Source organism: Pongo abelii, chromosome 10, assembly GCF_028885655.2.
Source record: "Pongo abelii isolate AG06213 chromosome 10, NHGRI_mPonAbe1-v2.0_pri, whole genome shotgun sequence".
Lineage (NCBI taxonomy): Eukaryota > Metazoa > Chordata > Mammalia > Primates > Hominidae > Pongo > Pongo abelii.
The window spans coordinates 131,828,037-131,851,402 of record NC_071995.2 but is presented as its reverse complement, the minus strand read 5'-3'; the positions used below and the strand labels follow the sequence as shown (position 1 = coordinate 131,851,402).

Sequence of the window (23,366 nt, the reverse complement as noted above, 5' to 3'; positions counted from 1 at the left end):
GGTGGCTCATGCCTGTAATCCCAGCACTTTGGGAGGCCAAGGTGGGCAGATCCCTCGAGACCAGCTTGGGCAACATGGTGAAACCCTATCTTTACAAAAAATACAATACAGAAAATACAAAAATTAGCTGGGTGTGGTGGTGCATGCCTGTAATCCCAGCTACTTGGAAGGCTGAGGAGGGAGGATTGCTTGAGCCTGGGAGGCGGAGGTTACGATGAGCTGAGATTGCACCACTGCACTCCAGCCTTGGCAACAAAGCCAGAGCCCATCTCAAAAACAAACAAAAAAAAGACCTGTAATCCCAGCACTTTGGGAAGCCAAGACAGGTGGATCACTTGAGGTCAGGAGCTTGAGACCTGCCTGGCCAACATGGTGAAACCCCATCTCTACTGAAAATACAAAAATTATTCGGGCATGGTGGCAGGCGCCTGTAGTTCCAGCTACTCGGGAAGCTGAGACAGGAGGTACACCTGAGACAGGAAGATCACCTGAGGCTGGGAGGCGGAGGTTGCAGTGAGCCGAGATCACGTCACTGCACTCCAGCCTGGGTGACAGTTAAACCAGGTCTCAAAAAAAAAAAAAAAAAAAAGAAAAGAAAACATGCCGGATTTGAATAGCCACCAGAATGTTGAAGTTTTACCAGCTCTCTTGGGCTATGTACCGTTCATTGTATCTTCCAGGTTCCTTAAAACCTACCCTCGGGCACAGCCGGGATGTGCACTGGCTTTTCACAGGTAGATCCAGCATGCGCTGACTCTCCCCGTGCAGGGATAGCCCCAGAGGAATAGAGGTGGCGTTCCAGCCGCTCCAGCGTGGCCCACAGCGTTTCAAGTGCAGCAAGCACAGACAGGATGCAGGGTTACTAGTATTTTGGATTGAGTGCAGATTTTGAACTGTCTGCCTAGATGAACTATACCATGTCCCTAGGGCCAAGTCCCATGTGCATTTTGTGGATATTAGACCCTCTTCAGAAATGAAACACAAAACAGCTCTGGCCTGTAAAGAAAACAAACTTCACCAGTAAAATTGTTTCCTGTTCCTATCCACCAATGTGCATAGTACAGTGTGTAGTCTGGGTAATACGGTTTTCATAATTTTTTGATAATGTTCTACTTAAAAAGGGCAGTGTATTTATATATTACTTATGTAATTAAAAAAAAATTCTTCTGGCTGGGTGTGGTGGCTCACGCCTGTAATCCCAGCACTTTGGGAGGCCGGGTGGGTGGATCGCCTGAGGTCGGGATTTCAAGACCAGCCTGGCCAACATGGCAAAACCCCATCTCTACTAAAAATACAAAAATTAGCCGAGTATGGTTGCGGGCGCCTGTAATCCCAGCTACTCGGGAGGCTGAGGCATGAGAATCTCTTGAACCCAGGAGGTGGAGGTTGCAGTGAGCCAAGATCCTGCCACTGCACTCCAGCCTGGGCGACAGCACAAGACTCTGTCTCAAAAAGAAACTAAAAATAATAAAAAATAAAAATTCTTCTATCTGTATGCCTAAGTGTATGCATACTAACAAAATACTTATAGTTACTGCTTATTGAGCAGCTACTACATGTGAGGCAGTGTGCCAGGTACATTTTGTAAGTGATAAGTGGTGCTCCTCTCCACGTTGGGGGGTGTCACAGGTGGGCCATTTTTACCCCTTCATTCTGGGGATGAGATGCCTGGCTGAGCACGGGGTGCTGGAGATGATGGCGTGAGTGGGTGCCGGCTGGGGGCCAGCCCACAGGCTGTCTCTTTCCTTCTGTTCGTATATGAGGTGGTTTGTCCCCAAAACTATTCTGTTTTCTTTCAGCTGCTGTAAGCCAGTTTTTTTTCAAATAATAACACTTACATTTGAATACTGTAAGCTAGATATGTATTATGCTGTAATATGATAAACTAAGTCTTTAGTAAGATATAGGTTATTCACACCTGTAATCCTTATTCACACCTGTAATTCCAGCACTTGGGGAGACCGAGGTGGGTGGATTGTTTGGGCTCAAGAGTTTGAGACCAGCCTGGGTAAAATGGCAAGACACTGTCTCCACCAAAAATACAAAAAAACAATTTAGCTGGGTATGGTGGTGCACACCTGTAGTCCCAGATACTCAGGAGGCAGAGGTGGGAAGATCGCTTTAGCCCAGGAGGCAGAGGTTGCAGTGAGTGGAGATCTCGCCACTGCATTCCAGCCTGGGTGAAGAGTGAGACCCCGTCTCAAAAAAAAGATAGAGGTGATTAGAAAGTCTGCCTGTTTTTCTGCCAAGGTCATTCCTGTCGTTATGACTCTGGCTTCTTGCTCCTGGAGGTAGCGCTCTCCCTACAAGTCACTGTGCTGTCTCCTTCCCATTATCACACCTCTTGTAAAATAGTCACACACAGCACCATCTCCACCCATTGGAAGCTATGCATGCCTCCCCTGGAACGTCTGTGCTTTACACAGACCTCTGTTTTTTTTGTTTGTTTGTTTTGTTTTATTTTGTTTTTTTGAGATGGAATTTTGCTCTTACTGCCCAGGCAGGAGTGCAATGGTGCGAACTTCGTTCACTGCAACTCCGCCTCCTGGGTTCAAGCAATTCTCCTGCCTCAGCCTCCCGAGTAGCTGGGTTACAGGCATGTGCCACCACACCCGGCCAATTTTGTATTTTTAGTAGAAATGGGGTTTCACTATGTTGGTCAGGCTGGTCTCGAACTCCTGACCTCAGATGATCCCCCCCACCTTGGCCTCCTGAAGTGCTGGGGTTACAGGCATGAGCCACCTTGCGCCCCGCATTTTTTTTTTTTAAAGAAATGAGGTCAGGCCGGGCGCGGTGGCTCACGCCTGTAATCCCAGCACTTGGGAGGCCAAGGAGAGGAGATCGAGACCATCCTGGCTAACACGGTGAAACCCCGTCTCTACTAAAAATACAAAAAATTAGCTGGGCGTGGTGGCGGGCGCCTGTAGTCCCAGCTACTCAGGAGGCTGAGGTGGGAGAATGATGTGAACCAGGGAGGCAGAGCTTGCAGTGAGCCAAGATCACGCCACTGCACTCCAGCCTGGGTGACAGAGCGAGACTCTGTCTCAAAAAAAAAAAAGAAAAAAGAAATGAGGTCTTGGCCGGGCATGGTGGCTCATGCCTTTAATCCCAGTACTTTGGGAGGCTGAGGTAGGTGGATCATGAGGTCAGGAGATCGAGACCATCCTGGCTAACATGGTGAAACCCCGTCTATACTAAAAATACAAAAAAATTAGGCAGGTGTGGTGGCAGGCGCCTGTAGTCCCAGCTACCCGGGAGGCTGAGGCAGGAGAATGGCGTCAACCCAGGAGGCGGAGCTTGCAGTGAGCCGAGATCGTGCCACTGCATTCCAGCCTGGGCGACAGAGCAAGACTCCGTCTCAAAAAAAAAAAAAAAAAAAAAAATTTGATGTCTTGCTGTGTTTCACAGGTTGGGAGAGTGATGTGGTCATAGCTCACTGTAGCCTCGAACTCCTGGGCTCAAGTGATCCACCCACCTCAGCCTCCTGAGTAGCTGGGACCATACGCTCGTACTGTCACGTCTGGTTAATTTTTTTTTTCTTTTTTGTATTTTTTGTAGAGATGGGGTCTTGCTGTGTTGCCCAGGCTGGTCTAAAACTCCTGGGATCAAGTGATCCTCCCACCTCGGCCTCCCAAAGTATTGTGATTACAGGTGTGAGCCCCATGCCCGGCCTCAGACCTCTATTTTTTATTTTTATTTTTTTCCCCAGAGGGAGTTTCGCTCTTGTTGCCCAGGCTAGAGTGCAGTGGCACGATCTTGGCTCACTGCAACCTCCGCCTCCCGGGTTCAAGCAATTTTTCTGCCTCAGCCTCTTGAGTAGCTGGGACTACATGCACTCGCCACCACGCCTGTCGAATTTTTTTGTATTTTTAGTAGAGATGGGGTTTCACCATGTTGGCCAGGCTGGTCTCAACCTCCTGACCTCAGGTGATCCACTTGCTTCGGCCTTCCAAAGTGCTGGGATTATGGGTGTGAGCCACTGCACCCAGCCCAAAGCTCTGTTTTCACAAGTTTATGACACGGTGTGCATCATATGACTACGGGTATATGGATTTGCCCTGCGTTAGACTCAGTGCTCGAGGGCTAAGCCTGGTTACAGACATCTCTGCATTTGTTTCTTGCGAATGGGCTCCTTTCCCCCAGCTCCACTCCACGTAGAGATGGGCACAAATAGAGTTAAGATGTGAGTTGAGTGATCACACCCTCCTGGTAAGCCACTTGTCATTCCTAAAGTATGACATCTCAGGTTGCCAGCTGCACTGGGCTCCAGTCAGTGACACCTTACAGGCATGGTTCTCTCCTGAGCTGGATGGATCAGCACCTGTCTTGTTTGATTCCTCTCACAGGGTCTGGGGGTGGTGGCATCTCCCCTAAAGGAAGCGGTCCCTCTGTGGCAAGTGATGAAGTCTCCAGCTTTGCCACAGCTCTCCCAGACAGAAAGACTGCGTCCTTTTCGTCGTTGGAACCCCAGGATCAGGAGGATTTGGAGCCCATGAAGAAGAAAATGAGAGGAGGTTAGTATCTGGTTGTGTGTGTCCTCTGTCCTCTCGTGTGCTCCTGGGGCTTGCAGGGGGCCGCTGCCATGCTCCGTGCTGTGGGGCATTGCTTCCTGCAGGGGCACGTGGACCCTGCCTCAGGTTGATGCCTGTAACACCTCCGGCATTTTCATTCAGAAAACCTGGGCCTGTTTTTTTTTTGCGGTTTGCATAATCCGGATAGAACTGTGGTTTACTACAAGCTGTTCTCTTGGTCTGGAAATAGTGCATTCTGAATTGCAGAATTAATCTCAAAATCCTACTTCCTGGCCAGGTGCAGTAGTTCATATCTGTAATCCTAACACTGGGAGGCCAAGGCAGGAGAATCACTTCAGGTCAGGCGTTGGGGACCAGCCTGGGTGACAGAGCAAGACTTTATCTCTAAAAATAAAAACCAAGCCTGACACTGTGGCTCACGCCTGTAATCCCAGCACTTTGGGAGGCCAAGGTGGACGGATCATCTGAGGTCAGGAGTTCGAGACCAGCCTGGCCAACATGGTGAAACTCCGTCTCTACTAAAAATGCAAAAATTAGCTGGGTGTGGTGGCGCATGCCTGTAATCCCAGCTACTTGGAAGGCTGAGGCAGGAGAATTGCTTGAAGCTGGCAGGTGGAGGTTGCAGTGAGCCAAGACTGTGCCATTGCACTGCAGCTGGGGCAACAAGAGCGCAACTCCATCTCAAAAAAAAGAAAATCAAAAAAGAAAGCCCTCTGTCCTGGTAGGACAATAATTTCTAAAAATGAAGCTTAAATCTTCACATTGAAGATGATTTAGGGAGAAGTCTGCACTTTGAAAGCCAAAGTTAAGATTATTGGAAAACATTTGGGAATGTTATGGTAGAAGGGTTGCTGTATGGCAGTCCAGAGAGCAGCCAGTCGCTGGGGCACTGTGACAGGAATGCTCTAGGAGGGGTCCCCAGGGAAAAAAATTAGGTTATCTGACACATGGAGTTGATCGGTGTGGGGAAGGTGTGGAAAGAGTCAGCAACAGTTACACAGGAAAAATAAGCACAGGAATGAGGAAATTTTAATTCTAGCAAACATGAAAAATTGTGTAAGTCACACAACTTAATCTAGTAAACTACTTGGCTCAGCAGTGAATACTTGCATAAGCATAATAATACAAATACAATATCATGATCTAACGTAATCTGTTAATGTGATGTTGGCAGGGGTGTCTCAGGTCAGAGTTTTTCTCTACCTTATTAGATGTCAGGGATGATGTCTAAAATTGATAAATCAAATGTACCATGATAACTTAGAAACACAAAGGTAAATACCAGAAGAAACAGCTCAAAGACACGAAAATAGTTTTCCTCCGAGGAGGGAAATTGGGTGAGGAGCGGCTGAGGCAGAGGGTGACTGCCTTTGTTTTCTTCTAAATATATTATGTATACATTTTTTAAGAGACAGGATCTTGCTTTGTAAATATATTATGTATACATTTTTTTTAAGAGACAGGATCTTGCTTTGTAAATATATTATGTATACATTTTTTTTAAGAGACAGGATCTTGCTTTGTCACCCAGGCCAGAGCACAGTGGTGCAGTCTCGGCTCACTGCAGCCTCCACCTCCTGGGCTCAGACAGTCCTCCCACCTCAGCCTTCTGAGTAGCTGGGACCACAGGTGCACGCTACCATAGCCAGCTAATTTTTTTTTTCCCATTTTTTAAGAGATGGGGTTTCATTATATTGCCCAGACTGGTCTTGAACTCCTGGGCTCAAGTGATCTGCCCGCCTCAGCCTCCCAAAGTGCTGGGAGGCTTCTTCTAAATACTTGGCTTTTTAAATTGTGTACAGTTTCTTTAAAAATAAAAGTTAATTGATTACCAACATCTGAGCATTATAGAAAAATAAAAACACCAGAAGAGGGTGGGGCGCGGTAGCTCACGCCTGTTACCCCAGTACTTTGGGAGGCTGAGGCGGGTGGATCACGAGGTCAGGAGATCGAGACCATCCTGGCTAACACGGTGAAACCCCGTCTGTACTAAAAATAGAAAAAATTAGCTGTGCGTGGTGGTGGGCACCTGTAGTCCCAGCTACTCAGGAGGCTGAGGAAGGAGAATGGCGTGAACCCGGGAGGCGGAGCTTGCAGTGAGCCAAGATCGCACCACTGCACTCCAGCCTGGGCGACAGAGCGAGACTCCGTCTCAAAAAAAAAGACTGCATGTATTTCCTTCTTGGTTATGACAGTCAGAACACATCCCTTTCTCTTGTAGATGGGGACCTTGACCTGAACCTGCATGTATTTCCTTCTTGGTTACGACAGTCTGAACACATACCTTTCTCCTGTAGACAGGGACCTTGACCTGAACCTGCATGTATTTCCTTCTTGGTTATGACAGAACACATCCCTTTCTCCTGTAGATGGGGACCTTGACCTGAACGGGCAGTTGTTGGTCGCACAACCGCGTAGAAATGCCCAAACCGTCCACGAGGACGTCAGAGCGGCGGCTGGGAAGCCAGACAAGATGGAGGAGACGCTGACATGCATCATCTGCCAGGACCTGCTGCATGACTGCGTGAGGTGCGACCGTGTTCACCCTTGGCTCACGGAACATGGCACTGCAGGTTCTTCGTCCAGTGTGGGGCAGGGCTGGGCATGAAACAAGCCTGCAGGTCCTGTTTGGCCTGGCATCTGCTGAGGTTACCATTTTTTTTCTTTTTTTAGACAAGGTCTGGCTCTGTCACCCAGATAAGAGTGGGTGGAGCTTTCTCAGCCCACTGCAACCTCTCCCTCCCAGGATCAAGTGGTTCTCTGACCTCAGCCTCCTGAGTTGCTGGGACTATAGGTGCACACCACTATGCCCGGCTGACTTTTTTTTTTTTTTTAATGTTCTGATTTTATTGTTATTTATTTTTTATTCCTTTTTTTTTTTTTTTAAAGATGGAGTCTCGCATTTAAAGATGCACCAGGCTGGAGTGCAGTGGCACAGTCTTGGCTCACTACAACCTCAGCCTCCCGGGTTCAGATGATTCTCCTACCTCAGCCTCCTGAGCAGCTGGGACTGCAGGCATGTGCCACCATGCCCAGCTAATTTTTTTGTATTTTTTAGTAGAGACAGGGTTTCACCATGTTGGCCAGGCTGGTCTTGAACTCCTGACTTCAGGTGATCTGCCCACCTTTGCCTTTTTGCCTCCCAAAGTGCTGGGATTATAGGCGTGAGCCACTGCTCCCAGCCACCCCGCTGATTTTTGTGTTTTTTGTAGAGACGGTTTCGCCATGTAGCCCAGGCTGGTTTTTTGTTTTTGTTTTTGTTTTTTGGAGTTAGAATCTCGCTCTGTCACCCAGGCTGGAGTGCAGTGGTGTGATCTTGGCTCACTGCAACCTCCACCTCCTGGGTTCAAGTGATTCTCCTGTCTCAGCCTCCCGAGTAGCTGGGACTACAGACATGCGTCACCACGTCTGGCTAATTTTTTTGTATTTTTAGTAGAGACGGGAGTTTCACCATATTAGTCAGGCTGGTCTCCAACTCCTGAACTCAGGTAATCTGCCCACCTTGGCCTCCCAAAGTGTTGGGATTACAGACGTGAGCCACCGCGCATGGCCACCACTTTCATTTTACTTGTGGCGCCAACAAGGAGGAAACCTGGAACCCAGAGCCGGAGGCTGTAGACCCCACAAGTTTTGGGTGTGTGGATTGTGTGTGACCCAGTGAACTCTACAGACAGATGAAAGGAACTATGCACATTTTAAATGCTCCTTAGCTGGGAAGGTGTATTTAGCATAGAACGAATGCAGGAGCAGCTGAGGAAGGGCCTCCTTGCTTTTCTGTGGGAACTCAAGAGTGACAGCCTTCCAACTTCTGGGCCAGAAACACTTGGTGTCTCCATTGTTTGTGTTCCTGAAGTCATAATCTACTCGCCTCTGTCTCTCCTGAAAACACAGAGGCCATGTGGCCTCTGATTTCTTTTCATTAACCAAGACTGACTTAAAGGGTTTTTAGGTTGAACGACGGCTGGGCCCCTGTAGGCCCTTCCATGGTGGGGCTGCTGCGGACCTTGGCTGAGGGTCGCGGTTGCATTTGTGGGACTGTCTGGACACTGTTCCTCTCGCACTTTCAGTTTGCAGCCCTGCATGCACACGTTCTGCGCGGCTTGCTACTCGGGCTGGATGGAGCGCTCGTCCCTGTGTCCTACCTGCCGCTGTCCCGTGGAGCGGATCTGTAAAAACCACATCCTCAACAACCTTGTGGAAGCATACCTCATCCAGCACCCAGGCAAGTGAGGGCATCCCCACACCAGCACCCAGGCACGTGAGGGCTGTCCCTCCACCAGCAGCCAGGCACGTGAGGGTGGTCCCTCCACCAGCACCCAGGCATGTGAGGGCATCCACCCACCAGCACCCGGGCACGTGAGGGCTGTCCCTCCACCAGCACCCGGGCACGTGAGGGTGGTCCCTCCACCAGCACCCGGGCACATGAGGGCTGTCCCTCCACCAGCACCTGGGCAAGTGAGGGCGGTCCCTCCACCAGCACCCAGGCACGTGAGGGTGGTCCCTCCACCAGCACCTGGGCACGTGAGGGTGGTCCGCCGAGACCCCTCCTTCCGCGGCACTGTGCACACGAGCTCCCAGCAGTGTCAGCTGTGTCTGCCTGTCATGCCTCACTGCTGGCGAATGGCGCTGTGTCCTTTCAATTCTAGACAAGAGTCGCAGTGAAGAAGATGTGCAAAGTATGGATGCCAGGAATAAAATCACTCAAGACATGCTGCAGCCCAAAGTCAGGCGGTCTTTTTCTGATGAAGAAGGGAGTTCAGAGGACCTGCTGGAGCTGTCAGACGTTGACAGTGAGTCCTCAGACATTAGGTAAATCATGCCCCTGGCTCAAAGCAGAGTGTGGGAGCCAGAGGAGCATCAGAACCATGACCAAGAGCTCACTACTGGGTGGACAGCATGGGTCCTGAGTTCTAGTTCTGCCCCTGAGCAACCAAGCTCTTAAATGGCTTGAGCTTGTTTTCTGATATTGGATAGTATTAGCACCTCCCCTGAGAGGCGTGGCAGGGACTGGGTGAACACTTAGTGGGGTAGCCAGGGGGTAGCCAGCAGAGCGTCAGCCGCAGGCGACTGCTGTAGACATTTGCACCCTTGGCTGACACCCTTCCCTTTGCTTCAACTCGTCATGGGTCTGGTATCTCTGGCTGTGACAGAGGGACATCATTCCATATGTTATTTTTTCCCACGTAAGCACATGTATTCTTTGTAGTTGATCTAGTGATTATAAAGTCCTGTAGTATAAATTGCAACGTTTATCATTTGTCAGGATGTTATTACAGAAGAGGCACCATCATCAGGCTGAGACAATCCCAGCCTCAGAGACTTTATTTATCTGCTGACATGTTGAGGTTTCCTAATGCACAAGACCGGGGTCTGAATGTTGGGTTGAGGCCATGATATTTAAAAAGACAATGAACAAAAAAAAAAACAAACCTGAAACTATTATCTTTGTTTCCTTTTGCCAAGTTTAGCATGTGACTGTTAAGCAAAAAGAAGGAAACCAAAACCACTTTAGCATTAAGATTTTGCTGCATCTACCCAGCCATTCATACATGTGTCATAATCGTTAACAAAATGAAATGTAATATACTAACAAATTTTTTTTTTCTTTTTTTTTTTTTTTTGAGATGGAGTGTCGCTCTGCTGCCAGGCTGGAGTGCAATGACATGATCTCAGCTCACTGAAATCACCACCTCCTGGGTTCAAGCGATTCTCCTGCCTCAGCCTCTCAAGTAGCTGGGACTACAGGCGCACGCCGCCACACCCAGCTAATTTTTTTGTATTTTTAGTAGAGATGGGGTTTTACCACGTTGGCCAGGATGGCCTTGATCTCCTGACCTCGTGATCCGCCGGCCTTGACCTCCCAAAGTGCTGGGATTACAGGCGTGAGCCACTGCGCCCTGCCAATGGCACTATCTTGGCTCATTGCAACCTCTGCCTCCCGGGTTCAAGCAATTCCCCTGCCTCAGCCTTTCAAATAGCTGGGATTACAGGCATGCACCACCAAACTTGGCTAATTTTTTTTTCTTTTCTTTTTTTTTTTGAGACAAAGTCTCGCTCTGTCGCCCAGGCTGGAGTGCAGTGGCATGACCTTCGCCCACTGCAGCATTCATCTCCTGGGTTCAAGTGATTCTCCTGCGTTAGCCTCCTGAGGGGCTGGGATTACGGGCATACGCCACGACATCCAGCTAATTTTTGTGTTTTTAGTAAAGGCAGGGTTTTACCGTGTTGGCCAGACTGGTCTCAAAATCCTGACCTCAAGTGATCCATCTGCCTTGGCCTCTCAAAGTGCTGGGATTATAGGTGTGAGCCACCGTGCCTGGCCACTAATTTTGTATTTTTAGTAGAGACAGGGTTTCACCATGTTGGCCAGGCTGGTCTTGAACTCCTGACCTTAGGTGATCAGCCCGCCTCGGCTTCCCAAAGTGCTGGGATTATAGGCATGAGAAACAAATTTATTTTTTGTTTGTTTTTTTGAGATGGAGTTTCGCTCTGTTGCCCAGGCTGGAGTGCAGTGGCTCGATCTTGGCTCACTGCAAGCTCCGCCTCCCGAGTTCACACCATTTTCCTGCCTCAGCCTCCCAAGTAGCTGGGACTACAGGCGCCCGCTACCATGCCCGGCTAATTTTTTGTATTTTTAGTAGAGACGGGGTTTCACCGTGTTGAACTCCTGACCTCGTGATCCGCCCACCTGAGCCTCCCAAAGTGCTGGGATTACAGGCATGAGAAACAAGTATTTTTATGAAGCTGGGATTCGGCTGCACGTACAGCTTGGTAATGTCCCCAGTGTTTGAATTGGGAAACAGTTGCTGCCGTGCATTTCTTACATCCGTATTTGTGCACATGTGCAGTGACGTCGATGTTTAGACGTGAAGCAGTCGAGTCACAGAGTGTGACTGGGAATTGGACCTTGATAGACGTTTGATAAGTTTGTTATCCAGACACCGATCGGAACGGGTGTGCCTAATACACTCTACAAGGTCTGCATGAGGGGCTCTTTTTGCCAGTTTAAAAGGAGAAATAGGTAATCTCATTTTCATTTTCATTTTTTCCTTACGAAAAAATATATGTCTTTTCACTGTGCTTTGTTTTTTATCTGGTCGGGTCTTACCCGTTGGCCTCATCGGCCCCTGGCCTTTGGTGTCAGGCGCAGAAAAGCCTTTCAGATGGAGAGGAGAGCCTCGTGTATTTTTTCCTACAGGTTCTTTTTTTACAGTTGACATTTTTGGCTGCTTGTTTTTGGAAGTACAAGGGAAGTGTAGAAAAGACAAGTGATTCGGGGCTTTGCAGGCGCCTCGTGTGGCTCCCAGTACCTTGTCCACCGCGCTCTGCTTTTAACAGGCCTCCCGAGGAGCACGGGGTGTGCTCGCATGTGCTGGCCCTTGCCCTGCGCTACCGCGCTCTATTTTTAATAGGGGAGAGTAGGCGGCATCCTGAGGAGCACGGGGCGTGCACGCACGTGCTGGCCCTTGCCCTGCCCTACCACGCTCTGCTTTTAACAGGGGAGAGTAGGCGGCGTCCTGAGGAGCACGGGGCGTGTGCGCATGTGCTGGCCCTTGCCCTGTGCTGGTGTTGTCTCGTGGAAGCACACGTCAGTGGGGACCGAGTGACCCCGGGGATGGGGCTGTAAAGCGTGGGGGCTGAGCTGGGGATGCAGAGCGGCGTGTCCTTGCCCTTCGACTCGTTCTGGTCCCTCTCTTCTAACACGGGGGTGCTGGACAGGAAGGGGGCCCAGCCCTTCCCCTCACACCAAGCAGCTGAGCGACGGTGGAGCTGAGCTGTGATGGCTGCGGACCCGCGTTGCACCGGCCCTACCTGAGAGGCTTGGGGCCTGCACACAGCTCGGCCCTGTGCTTCCTTGCAGCCAGCCATACGTTGTGTGCCGGCAGTGTCCTGAGTACAGAAGGCAGGCGGCGCAGCCTCCCCCCTGCCCAGCACCGGAGGGCGAGCCAGGAGTCCCACAGGCCCTAGTGGATGCACCCTCCACGTCCGTCAGCCTGACGACAGGTGAGCCGCGCCGCCCTCAGGCCTCAGCCTTCGCGTGAGTCACTTTGTGGCTGTGCCCGGTGCTGACGTGCACGTGACCGCGCTCTGCCTGCCTCCTCTCTGCACTGCTCTCCCACTTTGGGCCCTGGCCTCAGTGGTCTCCCTGCACTCACAGTTGGTTGCTTTTCATGACTGATTTTGGGTTGGGAAATCAAGACAAGTAACTGTTCATTCGTAGCCCCTCCTGAACACTCCTGGGAATTAACAACTCTGACCTTAATACTTGACCTCTCCCCAGCCGCTGCCTCAGGGCAGCTGATGTCCCCCAGTGGGTTTGCCATACCCAAAGTGATGATCGCATATCTGTCCCTCAAGTAAGAGGCGGGCTTCTCCCCAGCAGTGGCGATGTCGCCAGAAGCTGCTCTGCATCTCCAGAGTTGGCTTAATGCAAAATGTTTTCCCGTCAGGTGCCTTTTTCCAGCAAGGGGCTCCAGGTGCCATCCAAGAAGTCAGAGGAGAGCTGGGCAGGGGGTAGGGAGGCTTCATTTCTCTGCCCTGCTCACTCCAGACTCATAGAATGGGAAGATGGCCCTCAGGGGTCCTGGCTTCCTGGCCACGGGTCGGGGCTGAGCACATCACAAGGCCACTGGCCTGGGATGGATGCAGAGCCACATCCTTGTGCTGCATTCTCAGTGGCTTCCTGTAGAACCCGTGGACGGAACGGACAAAGCAGTGCTTGGCGTTGGTATGGATGCCCGTCCACCAGCCTGGGTTTGCCTCCGCCACTCAGCAGCTCTGTCTGGGTCACTGGACAAGCTCCTTCCTTTGCGTGGTGGGACCAGCACCTCCCTCTGGGGTCCTGGGTCCCTCAGTGGGCACTCAGTGAACCTGGGTGGTGAAATTGCCGTCCTTATGGCCGGCATGTTGACCTCGCAGGGTTTTTCCTGTGTGGGTGGCGAGTGTCCAGGGAACTTGGCTGAGTGGGCTCAGACTTCCTGCTGCCGCATCGATTGGTCTTGTGCACCATGCCTGTCTTTTGTTTATTTGAGAGATGGCTTGTTCTCTCACCTGAGCGGAAATTGAATACACAGCTTGTTTTATTCTATATCATAGGCTCTATGGGCCTGTCCTCTGTCTATAGGAAATAATAGAAAACCTTCAACAGATTGGCCGGGCACGGTGGCTCACGCCTGTAATCCCAGCACTTTGGGAGGCCGAGGCAGGCGGATCACAAGGTCAGGAGATCGAGACCATCCTGGCTAACATGGTGAAACCCCATCTCTACTAAAAATACAAAAAAAAAAAAAAAAAAAAAAAATTAGCCAGGCGTGGTGGCAGGCGCCTGTAGTCCCAGCTACTCTGGAGGCTGAGGCAGGAGAATGGCGTGAACCCGGGAGGCGGAGCTTGCAGTGAGCCGAGATCGCACCACTGCACTCCACCCTGAGTGACAGAGTGAGACTCCGTCTCAAAAAAAAAAAAGAAAACCTGCAACAGATCTTTGAAATCTTGCTCCAGCTGCTAAACCAAAGATCATTTTTGGTTATTGTTAATCCGTTTTGACTCCCCAAGTTTGGGTGGCAGAAGGTCCCTGGTGGTTTAGCAGGGCAGGTCTGTGTCTTCCCCGGCTGTCTCAGGTGCACATCTCCTCGCTGTGCTTCCCGGCGGCCTCTCTAACCTGCTGTCTTTCTGCCCTGGGTCCCACGTGCTCCGGCTGAATGTGTGTGTGCTTCAGCAGTCCAGGATTACGTGTGCCCTCTGCAAGGAAGCCACGCCCTGTGCACCTGCTGCTTCCAGCCCATGCCTGACCGGAGAGCGGAGCGCGAGCAGAACCCGCGTGTCGCCCCTCAGCAGTGTGAGTGCCCGCGCCACCGCACGCAGGCGGGTTCCTATCTTTCCTTCGGGGCTCAGGTTTCAAAGTGGTGTTGGCCTTAGGATAACCTGTGAAGTAAGGATGCCGTTTCTTTTTTTTCATCTGTGTGATCAGTTGTCCCCACGTGACCATATTGAATAATCTATCTTTTCCCACCATCTAGTAACACTGCCCCTTCACAGGCTACATCTCCATCCACCGGGGCCTCGGCTTGGATCTGTGTCCATCCCCTGCCAGCACTGTGGTTGCTTTATAATGTGTCACTGTTAAACCTTCTAGATGAATGTTGATGCTTTAGTATACAACTCTGGCTAGGCACAGTGGCTCACGTCTGTAATCCCAGCACTTTGGGAGGCCAAGGTAGGTGGATCTTCTGTGTCCAGGAGTTTCAGACCAGCCTGGGCAACATGGTGAAACCCCATCTCTACAAAAAATACAAACATTAGCCAGACATGATGTTGTACACCTGTAATCCCAGCTACTCGGGAGGCTGAGGCCAAAGGATGGCTTGAGTCCGAGGGGAGCAGGTTGCAGTGAGCTGAGATCGTGCCACTGTACTCCAGTCTTGGCGACAGAGGGATATCCTGTCTCAAAACACACACATATATATATATATATGTATGCACACACATATAGTTCCTGTTATTAAAAATGGAGCTTGTTCTTTATTTCATGGCTGTTTTAATTTATTCCTGCAGAAATGTCTGTTTGCGTCCTTTGCCTTTTTTTTTATGACTTCCTAATTTGTCAGAGCGCTCCTTATGTGTGAAAGTGTTAGGTGAAGAAAGCCCTAGCCCTGTTGAGCACCACAGTTGGCTCCTGCTACACACACCGGTGCTGCTCTGTGCACTGAGCCCTGTGTGAGCAGCACGCAGGCCCACAGCACTGGTTCTGTCTGGAATGGCTTAAAAATGTTCTGGGCACTCAGGAAACCAAACAGGTTACTTCTGGGGTCTGTACCCTGAGACTGGGCTTGGCAGGGGTGGGGCCTGGCCTACAGCGTCGGGACACATGGCCATGGGACACACCCGGTGACCTGGGTGGTCGCTGCCTCGGGGGTCGTCCACGGCAGGCACTGGCCACTGCTGATGCTGCACGCGGGAGGGCAGGTGAGAAGCCACAGAGAACAGCTTGTCCCGTGTCTAACACACGCGGTGGTCAGCAGATGGCAGCTCGGCCCAGCTTTTCCCCAGGAATCCAAACTCTTCGCTGTAATTTCATGGAGAATGCTTCGTATACGGAGGCATTGGTGAAGTGGCCGTAGGCGTTATAAGACTTAAGGACTCAATCCTGTGAGAATTTTAGCGAGGGTTTACCTAACGTTATATTTTAGGGATTTCCATTGTATAGAATATCAGACAATTAAAAATAATTTCCTTTGGGAGGCTGAGGTGGGTGATCACAAGGTTAGGAGATCGAGACCATCCTGGCTAACCTGGTGAAATCCTGTCTCTACTAAAATTACAAAAAATTAGCCGGGTGTGGTGGCGGGCGCCCGTAGTCCCAGCTACTTGGGAGGCTGAGGCAGGAGAACCGCTTCAACCCAGGAGGCAGAGGTTGCAGTGAGCCGAGATCGCGCCAGTGCACTCCAGCCTGGGTGACAGAGCAAGACTCTGTCTCAAAAAAAAAAAAAAAAAAAAACGTCTACAAAGCCAAGGTGACAACATGGAAAAATACCTAGGTAGAAAAAGGCCACGTAGGCTGGGCACAGGGGCTCACGCCTGTAATCCCAGCACTTTGGGAGGCCAAGGCAGGCGGATGACCTGAGATCAGGAGTTTGAGACCAGCCTGACCAACACGGTGAGACCCCATCTCTACTAAAAATGCAAAAATAGGCCAGTTATGGTGGGTGCCTGTAATCCCAGCTACTGGGGAGGCTGAGGCAGGAGAATCGCTTGAACCCAGGAGGCGGAGGTTGCAGTGAGCCGAGATTGCTCCACTGTACTCCAGCCTGGGCGACAGAGCAAGACTCTGTCTCAAAAAAAAAAAAAAAAAAAAAGCCACCTAAATATGTGCAGTTGGGGGCAAGCATGTTGCATGTTCAGAGCTAGAATGAAGCCCATCGAAGCTGTGTTAGGGTGATGGAGCAGGTGAGATTTCTTTCTTTTGTGGCTCTCACTATTTTCCTGGGATGAGGAGGTGGTGTTCAGTGTAAGAAACGATATGGATCTGGGGCCGGGTGCAGTGCCTCATGCCTGTAATCCCAGCACTTTGAGAGGCTGAGGTGGGAAGATCACTTGAAGCCAGGAGTTTGAAACCATCCTGGGCAACATGGTGAGACCCTGTCTCTACAAAAATAAAAAATAAATTAGCTGGGCATGGTGGTGTGCACCTGTAGTCCTAGCTACTCGGGAGGCTGAGGTGGGTGGATCCCTTGAACCCAGGAGGCGGAGGTTGCAGTGAGCTCTGATTGTTCCCCTGTGCTCCAGCTTGGACAACAGAGCGAGACTCCATCTCTGAAAAATAAAAAACCAGAAAATGTGAGCCTGGCCTTTTTTCAGGGTTACAACTTCTCGTCATCACAGTCCATCACAACCTGGGTGACGTTAGCTGGATGTGGCCCCGCCCCGATTTCCATGAGACTCCTCCTGAACAATGTTTCCAAGGAGTTGAGCTCCTGAGCCTGGTGCTGATGAATTGTATTGGAGACAGTCCTCAGCGCTGAGTGTGTGTAACGAGTGTCCTCTCTCCACAGGTGCGGTCTGCCTGCAGCCTTTCTGCCACTTGTACTGGGGCTGCACCCGGACCGGCTGCTTCGGCTGCCTGGCCCCGTTCTGTGGTAATACCGGCTCTTCAGACCCCAGTTGCTTTGACCTTTGCATGTTCTCTTGGTGAACTTGAGGGCAGGGGATGGTGGGGTCCATAGCCTGATGTTTATAGGGATGAGGCCACTGTTGGTCATCAAATGATACCTATTCCTGGCTGAACTGCAGAGGCGTGTCAAATTCGTGTTAGCTCAAAATCAAGCCTTAACAGAAGGATTAGGGGAGATACTCCCAGGACAGAATCCTTGCTGCGGGGTTCTGCTGTCACGATACCAGACCAGGTGCTGGGGAGACGTGGAGAGCTGATCTTTTTAAGGAGGGAGTGGAATGGAAATCATTTCTACTTGTCCTCTGTTTAAAATTGAGTTTTATCATTGAACTTCTTATTGTTTCTAGAATCTGTAATGAAAAGAAATATGTTTATCCTCAGTGTCGGGCAGACAGTGCTTTCCTGCGACATCATTATAAACAGGTAACATTGCCCCTTCATCTCGGCAGAGCTCAACCTGGGTGACAAGTGTCTGGACGGCGTGCTGAACAACAACAGCTACGAGTCAGACATCCTGAAGGTACCGACTCGCTGCGGGCTGGGGAGCCGGGAGCCACATTTTCTCCCTAGTGCAGCCAGCTGGTTCTCTGCATTCTATTGGTCTTTATCTGTTTTTCCTGACCCGCTGTGGGCTGGGGAGCCAGGAGCCATGTTTCCTCACTAGTGCAGCCAGCTAGTTCTCTGCGTTCCATTGGTGTTTATCTGTTTTTCCTGCATTTTCTCACTAGTGCAGCCAGCTGGTTCTCTGCATGCCATTGGTGGTTGTTTTTTCCGTATTCCAAAAATAGGTATTTCCTTCTTGTGCCTCCTGCCACGAATCCGTAGGAGCCGCTTCCCGCAGCTCTTGTTCCCGCAGCTCTTGTTCCCGTAGCTCTCGGAGAGGGCTTCTTGAAGGTGCCGCCCTTTAGCAAGACCAGGGCCTTTTCTCTGGTCCCTTTCTCTTCTGGCCATTTGCCTTCCCACGTCTAGGAAGCTACCTTGGTCTCTAGGATTTATATATGTTTAACGTGCGCATCCACCCTCTTGCCAAGCACTTTGCTGACAGCACACACAATGGTGGGGCCTTGAGGCTTGCCACAGACACACCTGGCAGGCGCCTGCTCAGCCCCAGACTCTGCTTTGATGCCCACAGAAGGAGCTCAACAGCTCCTGTGTGTTTGAAGGGCACAGAGAACAGATGCCAAGTCCTCAGCTTTTCTTGTCCAACAGCCTGCACTCGTTGCCGGGCTGTGTGCACTGTGGCCAGGCTTTCGTGTCTTATTCACACCTGGGCTGTGTAGGTCTTGGCAGAACTTTTGAGAGCCTCTGGTAACTCTTACACTGGAACCTTTTGGGACTTCCAGGAGGCTCTTGGACAAGACTTCTCGTGCCGCGGGCTGTGAATGTGCAACCCTCCGCAAATGCCACTCACGAGGGTCTGAGCTTTGGCTTTCCGCACCTTCAGATGCCTTTTATGAAATGTTTTCTCTCTCGTTTATTTCAGTGTTTCTTCCTCTAAACGGATATTTCTTATTCCTCTTTTTTTTGCGTCACAGAATTACCTGGCAACCAGAGGTTTGACATGGAAAAACATGTTGACCGAGAGTCTCGTGGCTCTCCAGCGGGGAGTGTTTCTGCTGTCTGGTGAGTTCTTCTGTTACCTCCTGCTCTAGGGCGCATGTGCCTGTCTGCTCTCCCAGTGACAACTCCGACCTTCACCCACCCTGGAAGAGAGGAAAAAGATCCTGATGCTTTCAGGTTGTTTTTGTTTGTTTGTTTTTTGAGATGGAGTCTCGCTCTTGTTGCCCAGACTGGAGTGCAGTGGCATGATCTCAGCTCACTGCCACCTCTGCCTCCTGGGTTCAAGTGATTCTCTTGCATCAACCTCCTGAGTAGCTGGGATTACAGGCATGTGCCACCACACCCAGCTTATTTTGTATTTTTAGTAAAGATGGGGTTTCTCCATGTTGGCCAGCCTGGTCTTGAACTTCTGACTTCAGGTGATCCACCTGCCTCACCCTCCCAAAGTGCTGGAATTACAGGTGTGAGCCACTGTGCCTGGCCTTCAGGTTGTTTTTTGAAAGTTGAGCATGGGCCGGGTGCGGTGGCTCACGCCTGTAATCCCAGCACTTTGGGAGGCTGAGGTGGGCGGATCATGAGGTCAAGAGATCGAGACCATCCTGGCTAACACGGTAAAACCCTGTCTCTACTAAAAAAAGAAAAATACAAAAAATTAGCCAGGCATGGTGGTGGGTGCCTGTAGTCCCAGCTACTGGGGAGGCTGAGGAAGGAGAATGGCGTGAACCCGGGAGGCGGAGCTTGCAGTGAGCCAAGATTACGCCACTGCACTCCAGCCTGGGCGACAGAGCGAGACTCTGTCTCAAAAAAAAAAAAAAAAAAAGAAAGTTGAGCATGAACCTGCATGACATATTTCAGCAGCTTCTATCCTTGTAGGGGAGGGTGGGTGTGGCCGACTGCCACTACTGCTACTTGAGACCCTCACTACAGCAGTTACTACTGTTACTGCTTGAGACCGTCATTAAAAGACTGAACAAAGGGACGAACGTAGAAATGAAAACAAAAAGACGAAACTGTTTTAAGGAAAGGCAACATGGGGAAGAAGACGAGAGCTCCCTGCTTCTAGTGAGCAAAGGCCGCCCCTGAGCTTCTACAGCCCTTCATATTTATTAGGTAACAAGAACACGGAGGATGTAACAATTGGTCAGCTGCTTAATTGATCACAGGTTCATATTGTTACTGACAGGCTTCAATTATGCCTAATCATAAGAAACATTTGTGTGGCCTCCAACAGGTGGGGCCAGCTTGGAGGGTCTCTACCACTTGTCTATCCAGACGTCCTGGGGTCAGTTGTCCTGGGACCCTCAGGGACCTGGTGTATCTCTTGCTTGATGTGTCAGTCACTTGGTGAGGGTCATTCCTTTCCAGGGGAGCACACGATGCCTTGTGGAGTGTGATAATTTATCACTAAGGGAGGCTGTAGAAATATATATACGAGACAGGTTCTTGCTCTGTCGCCCAGGCTGGAGTGCAGGGGTGCGATCACAGCTCACTGCAGCCTCGACCTCCTGGGCTCAAGAGATCCCCTCACCTCAGCCTCCCAAGTAGCTGGGACCACAAGCGTGTGCTACCATGCCTGGCTAATCTTAGTTTTTTTGTTTTTTTTTTTTTTGAGATGGAGTCTTGCTGTGTCACCCGGGCTGGAGTGCAATGGCACAGTCTCAGCTCACTGCAAGCTCCGCCTCCCAGGTTCAACGATTCTCCTGCCTCAGCCTCCTGAGTAGCTGGGATTACAGGCGCCCGCCAACATGCCCAGCTAATTTTTTTTTTGTATTTTTAGTAGAGGCAAGGTTTCACCATATTGGTCAGGCTGGTCTCGAACTCCTGACCTTGTGATCTGCCTGCCTCGGCCTCCCAAAGTGCTGGGATTACAGGCGTGAGCCACCGTGCCCGGCCGATACCTTTGTTAATTAAGGGTATAGCACATTTTCATTTGTATTGCAAATGTTTCCACTATAGTAGTAGTTCACTTTAGTTGTATTTATTTTCATTTTGATGTTTAAATTGTAGATAGCTAAATGTACAAATCCTTTCCTCTGTGCAATTTGGTTTTCAAGACATACTTAGAAATAGCTAATTTTCCCATTTTCTTCTTGTTTTTTGGGAGTTTTAATATTTAAATTTTATATCCACGTGGGGCCGGGCACAGAGGTTCACGCCTGTAATCCCAGCATTTTGGGAGGCTGAGGCAGGTGGATCATCTGAGGACAGGAGTTCGAGACCAGCCTGGCCAACAAAAAAGTATAAACATCAGCCGGGCACAGTGGCACACACCTGTAGTCCTAGCTACTCGGGAGGCTGAGACAGGAGAATCAGTTGAACGCAGGAGGTGGAAGTTGCAGTGAGCTGAGGCCACGCCACTGCACTCTAGCCTGGGTGACAGAGCAAGACTTGGTCTCAAAAAATAAATAAAATAAATGTTATATCCATGTGGGATTGTTTTGCTGTAAGAAAATAAATTGGTGGCCGGGCGCAGTGGCTCACGCCTGTAATCCCAGCACTTTGGGAGGCCGAGGCGGGCGGATCACGAGGTCAGGAGATCGAGACCATCCTGGCTAACACGGTGAAACCCTGTCTCTACTAAAAATACAAAAAATTAGCCGGGCGAGGTGGCGGGCGCCTGTAGTCCCAGCTATTGAGGAGGCTGAGGCAGGAGAATGGCGTGAGCCCGGGAGGCGGAGCTTGCAGTGAGCTGAGATCATGCCATTGCACTCCAGCCTGGGCGACAGAGTGAGACTCCGTCTCAAAAAAAATAAAAATAAAAATAAATTGGTATCTAGATTGGCTTTGTTCTTATTTTCCTAATGTGTCGCCCGTTATCTTCACCCCATTTATGGTCAGTGCGTTAGTCTCCCGCTGCTGTGAAGTCTGTGCACTGCTGTTGGGAAGATGGCGTTGCTGGGTAACTGGCTGTGTTTCTTCCAGATTACAGAGTCACGGGAGACACCATTCTGTGTTACTGCTGTGGCCTGCGCAGCTTCCGCGAGCTGACCTATCAGTATCGGCAGAACATTCCTGCTTCCGAGTTGCCAGGTAAGGAGCCCCCGACCCACTCATGGCTCTAGTTCTGTCTGGGTTGGCTTCTTGGCTTCTGCCTCTCTCTTTTTTTTTTTTTTTTTTTTTGAGACAGTTTCGCTGTTTTCGCCCGGGCTGGAGTGCAGTGGCGCAATCTCAACTCACTGCAACCTCTGCCTCCTGAGTTCCAGCAATTCTTCTGCCTTAGCCTCCTGAGTAGCTGGGATTACAGGCACCCGCCACCACGCCGGGCTAATTTTTTGTATTTTAGTAGAGTTGTGGTTTCTCTATGTTGGCCAGGCTGGTCTCGAACTCTTGACCTCAGCCTCCCAAAGTGCTGGGATTGCAGGCATGAGCCACCACGCCCAGCCAGCACTCTCTTCTTAACAGACACCCTGTTTGCACTTTGCTCTGTGTTCTAAGCAGAATTTGGCCTCAGTCAGGCGCTGGCAGGACAGACAGGCCATACAGGGCTGTGGTTGTCTTAGGCCCTGGGTCTATTTGCAGTTACTCATGAGTGTAACGTGGGTTTCTAAAACAGATTCGTAAAGACATCCAGTAGTCAACTGGGGTAATTTTATTTCCTCAATTGGATTTTTATTTTTTAATTTTTATTTATTTTATTTATTTTTGAGACAGATTCTTACTCTGTCGCCCAGGCTGAAGTGCAGTGGTGTGATCTTGGCTCACTGCAACCTCCCTCTTCCAGGTTCAAGCGATTCTCCTGCCTCAGCCTCCCAAGTAGCTGGGATTACAGGCACCCGCCACCACACCTGGCAAATTTTTTGTATTTTCAGTAGAGACAGGGTTTCCCCATGTTGGTCAGGCTGGTCTCGAACTCCTGACCTCAGTTGATCCACCTGCCTCTGCCTCCCAAAGTGCTGGGGTTACAGGCATGAACCACCGCACCTGACCCTCAGTTGGGTTTTTAGTTAAACATGTGTTTCCTTTCCTGAAATCTCAGAACGGTCCGAGGAAACTAGTTATGGAGGGACCAGAGGCCGTGCGTTTCTGCCGCAGCGTCTGTCTTTGGGTCTCTGCTGGGATTCAGGTAGCTGAGTGGGTGCGTGCGATACATCTAATAGATGCGTAACCCTTCTCTTTTTCCAGTGGCCGTAACATCCCGTCCTGACTGCTACTGGGGCCGTAACTGCCGCACTCAGGTGAAAGCTCACCATGCCATGTGAGTGCAGCTGGGGGCACAGGCGTCAGCTGCAGGGTGATGAATGAGTTAACCGCCTGCTTATAAATGGGCTGATATGGTCATTATGCTTCTCTCAGGTTGCATCCTTTAGGAACCGGTATCTTCATTTAGAAATCCTGCTCTTCCTTTATTCCTTCGTTTCATGCAGTTTTATCTCCATCTTCCACCTCTGTGTCTTCCTGGCTGGAGTTGCTTTATCTGTCGTCTGAGGCATCCGGGGCACACCCCATCGTTTCAGGCTTAGCCGTTTCTAAGTCGAAGGCTGCAGTCACTGAGGGCCTCAGGCCCCCCTCACAAAGCGCTGCACTGCTGGGTTCTCGTCCTTACCGTGAGCAGGCATTTGTGATTGCCGTCACATTGTCACCCTCACGTGGTGTCTTTTCCGTGCTCC

The 23,366-nt window shown here is 50.4% G+C and overlaps 1 protein-coding gene across 24 annotated transcripts in view; it reads left to right on the top strand.

Moving 5' to 3' along the window:
• CHFR (checkpoint with forkhead and ring finger domains) overlaps positions 1 to 23,366 on the top strand; it is a 63,477-nt gene that overhangs the window by 19,771 nt on the left and 20,340 nt on the right. For 19 of the 24 annotated variants that reach the window (XM_054526254.1, XM_063711503.1, XM_063711499.1 and 16 more), the window contains 11 exons: positions 4,347 to 4,514; positions 6,902 to 7,061; positions 8,600 to 8,754; positions 9,179 to 9,341; positions 12,394 to 12,536; positions 14,248 to 14,367; positions 17,081 to 17,164; positions 17,649 to 17,719; positions 18,735 to 18,822; positions 21,682 to 21,789; positions 22,882 to 22,954. In XM_054526254.1, the coding sequence (XP_054382229.1) occupies positions 4,347 to 4,514; positions 6,902 to 7,061; positions 8,600 to 8,754; positions 9,179 to 9,341; positions 12,394 to 12,536; positions 14,248 to 14,367; positions 17,081 to 17,164; positions 17,649 to 17,719; positions 18,735 to 18,822; positions 21,682 to 21,789; positions 22,882 to 22,954 (1,333 nt within the window). 24 annotated transcript variants of the gene reach the window in all.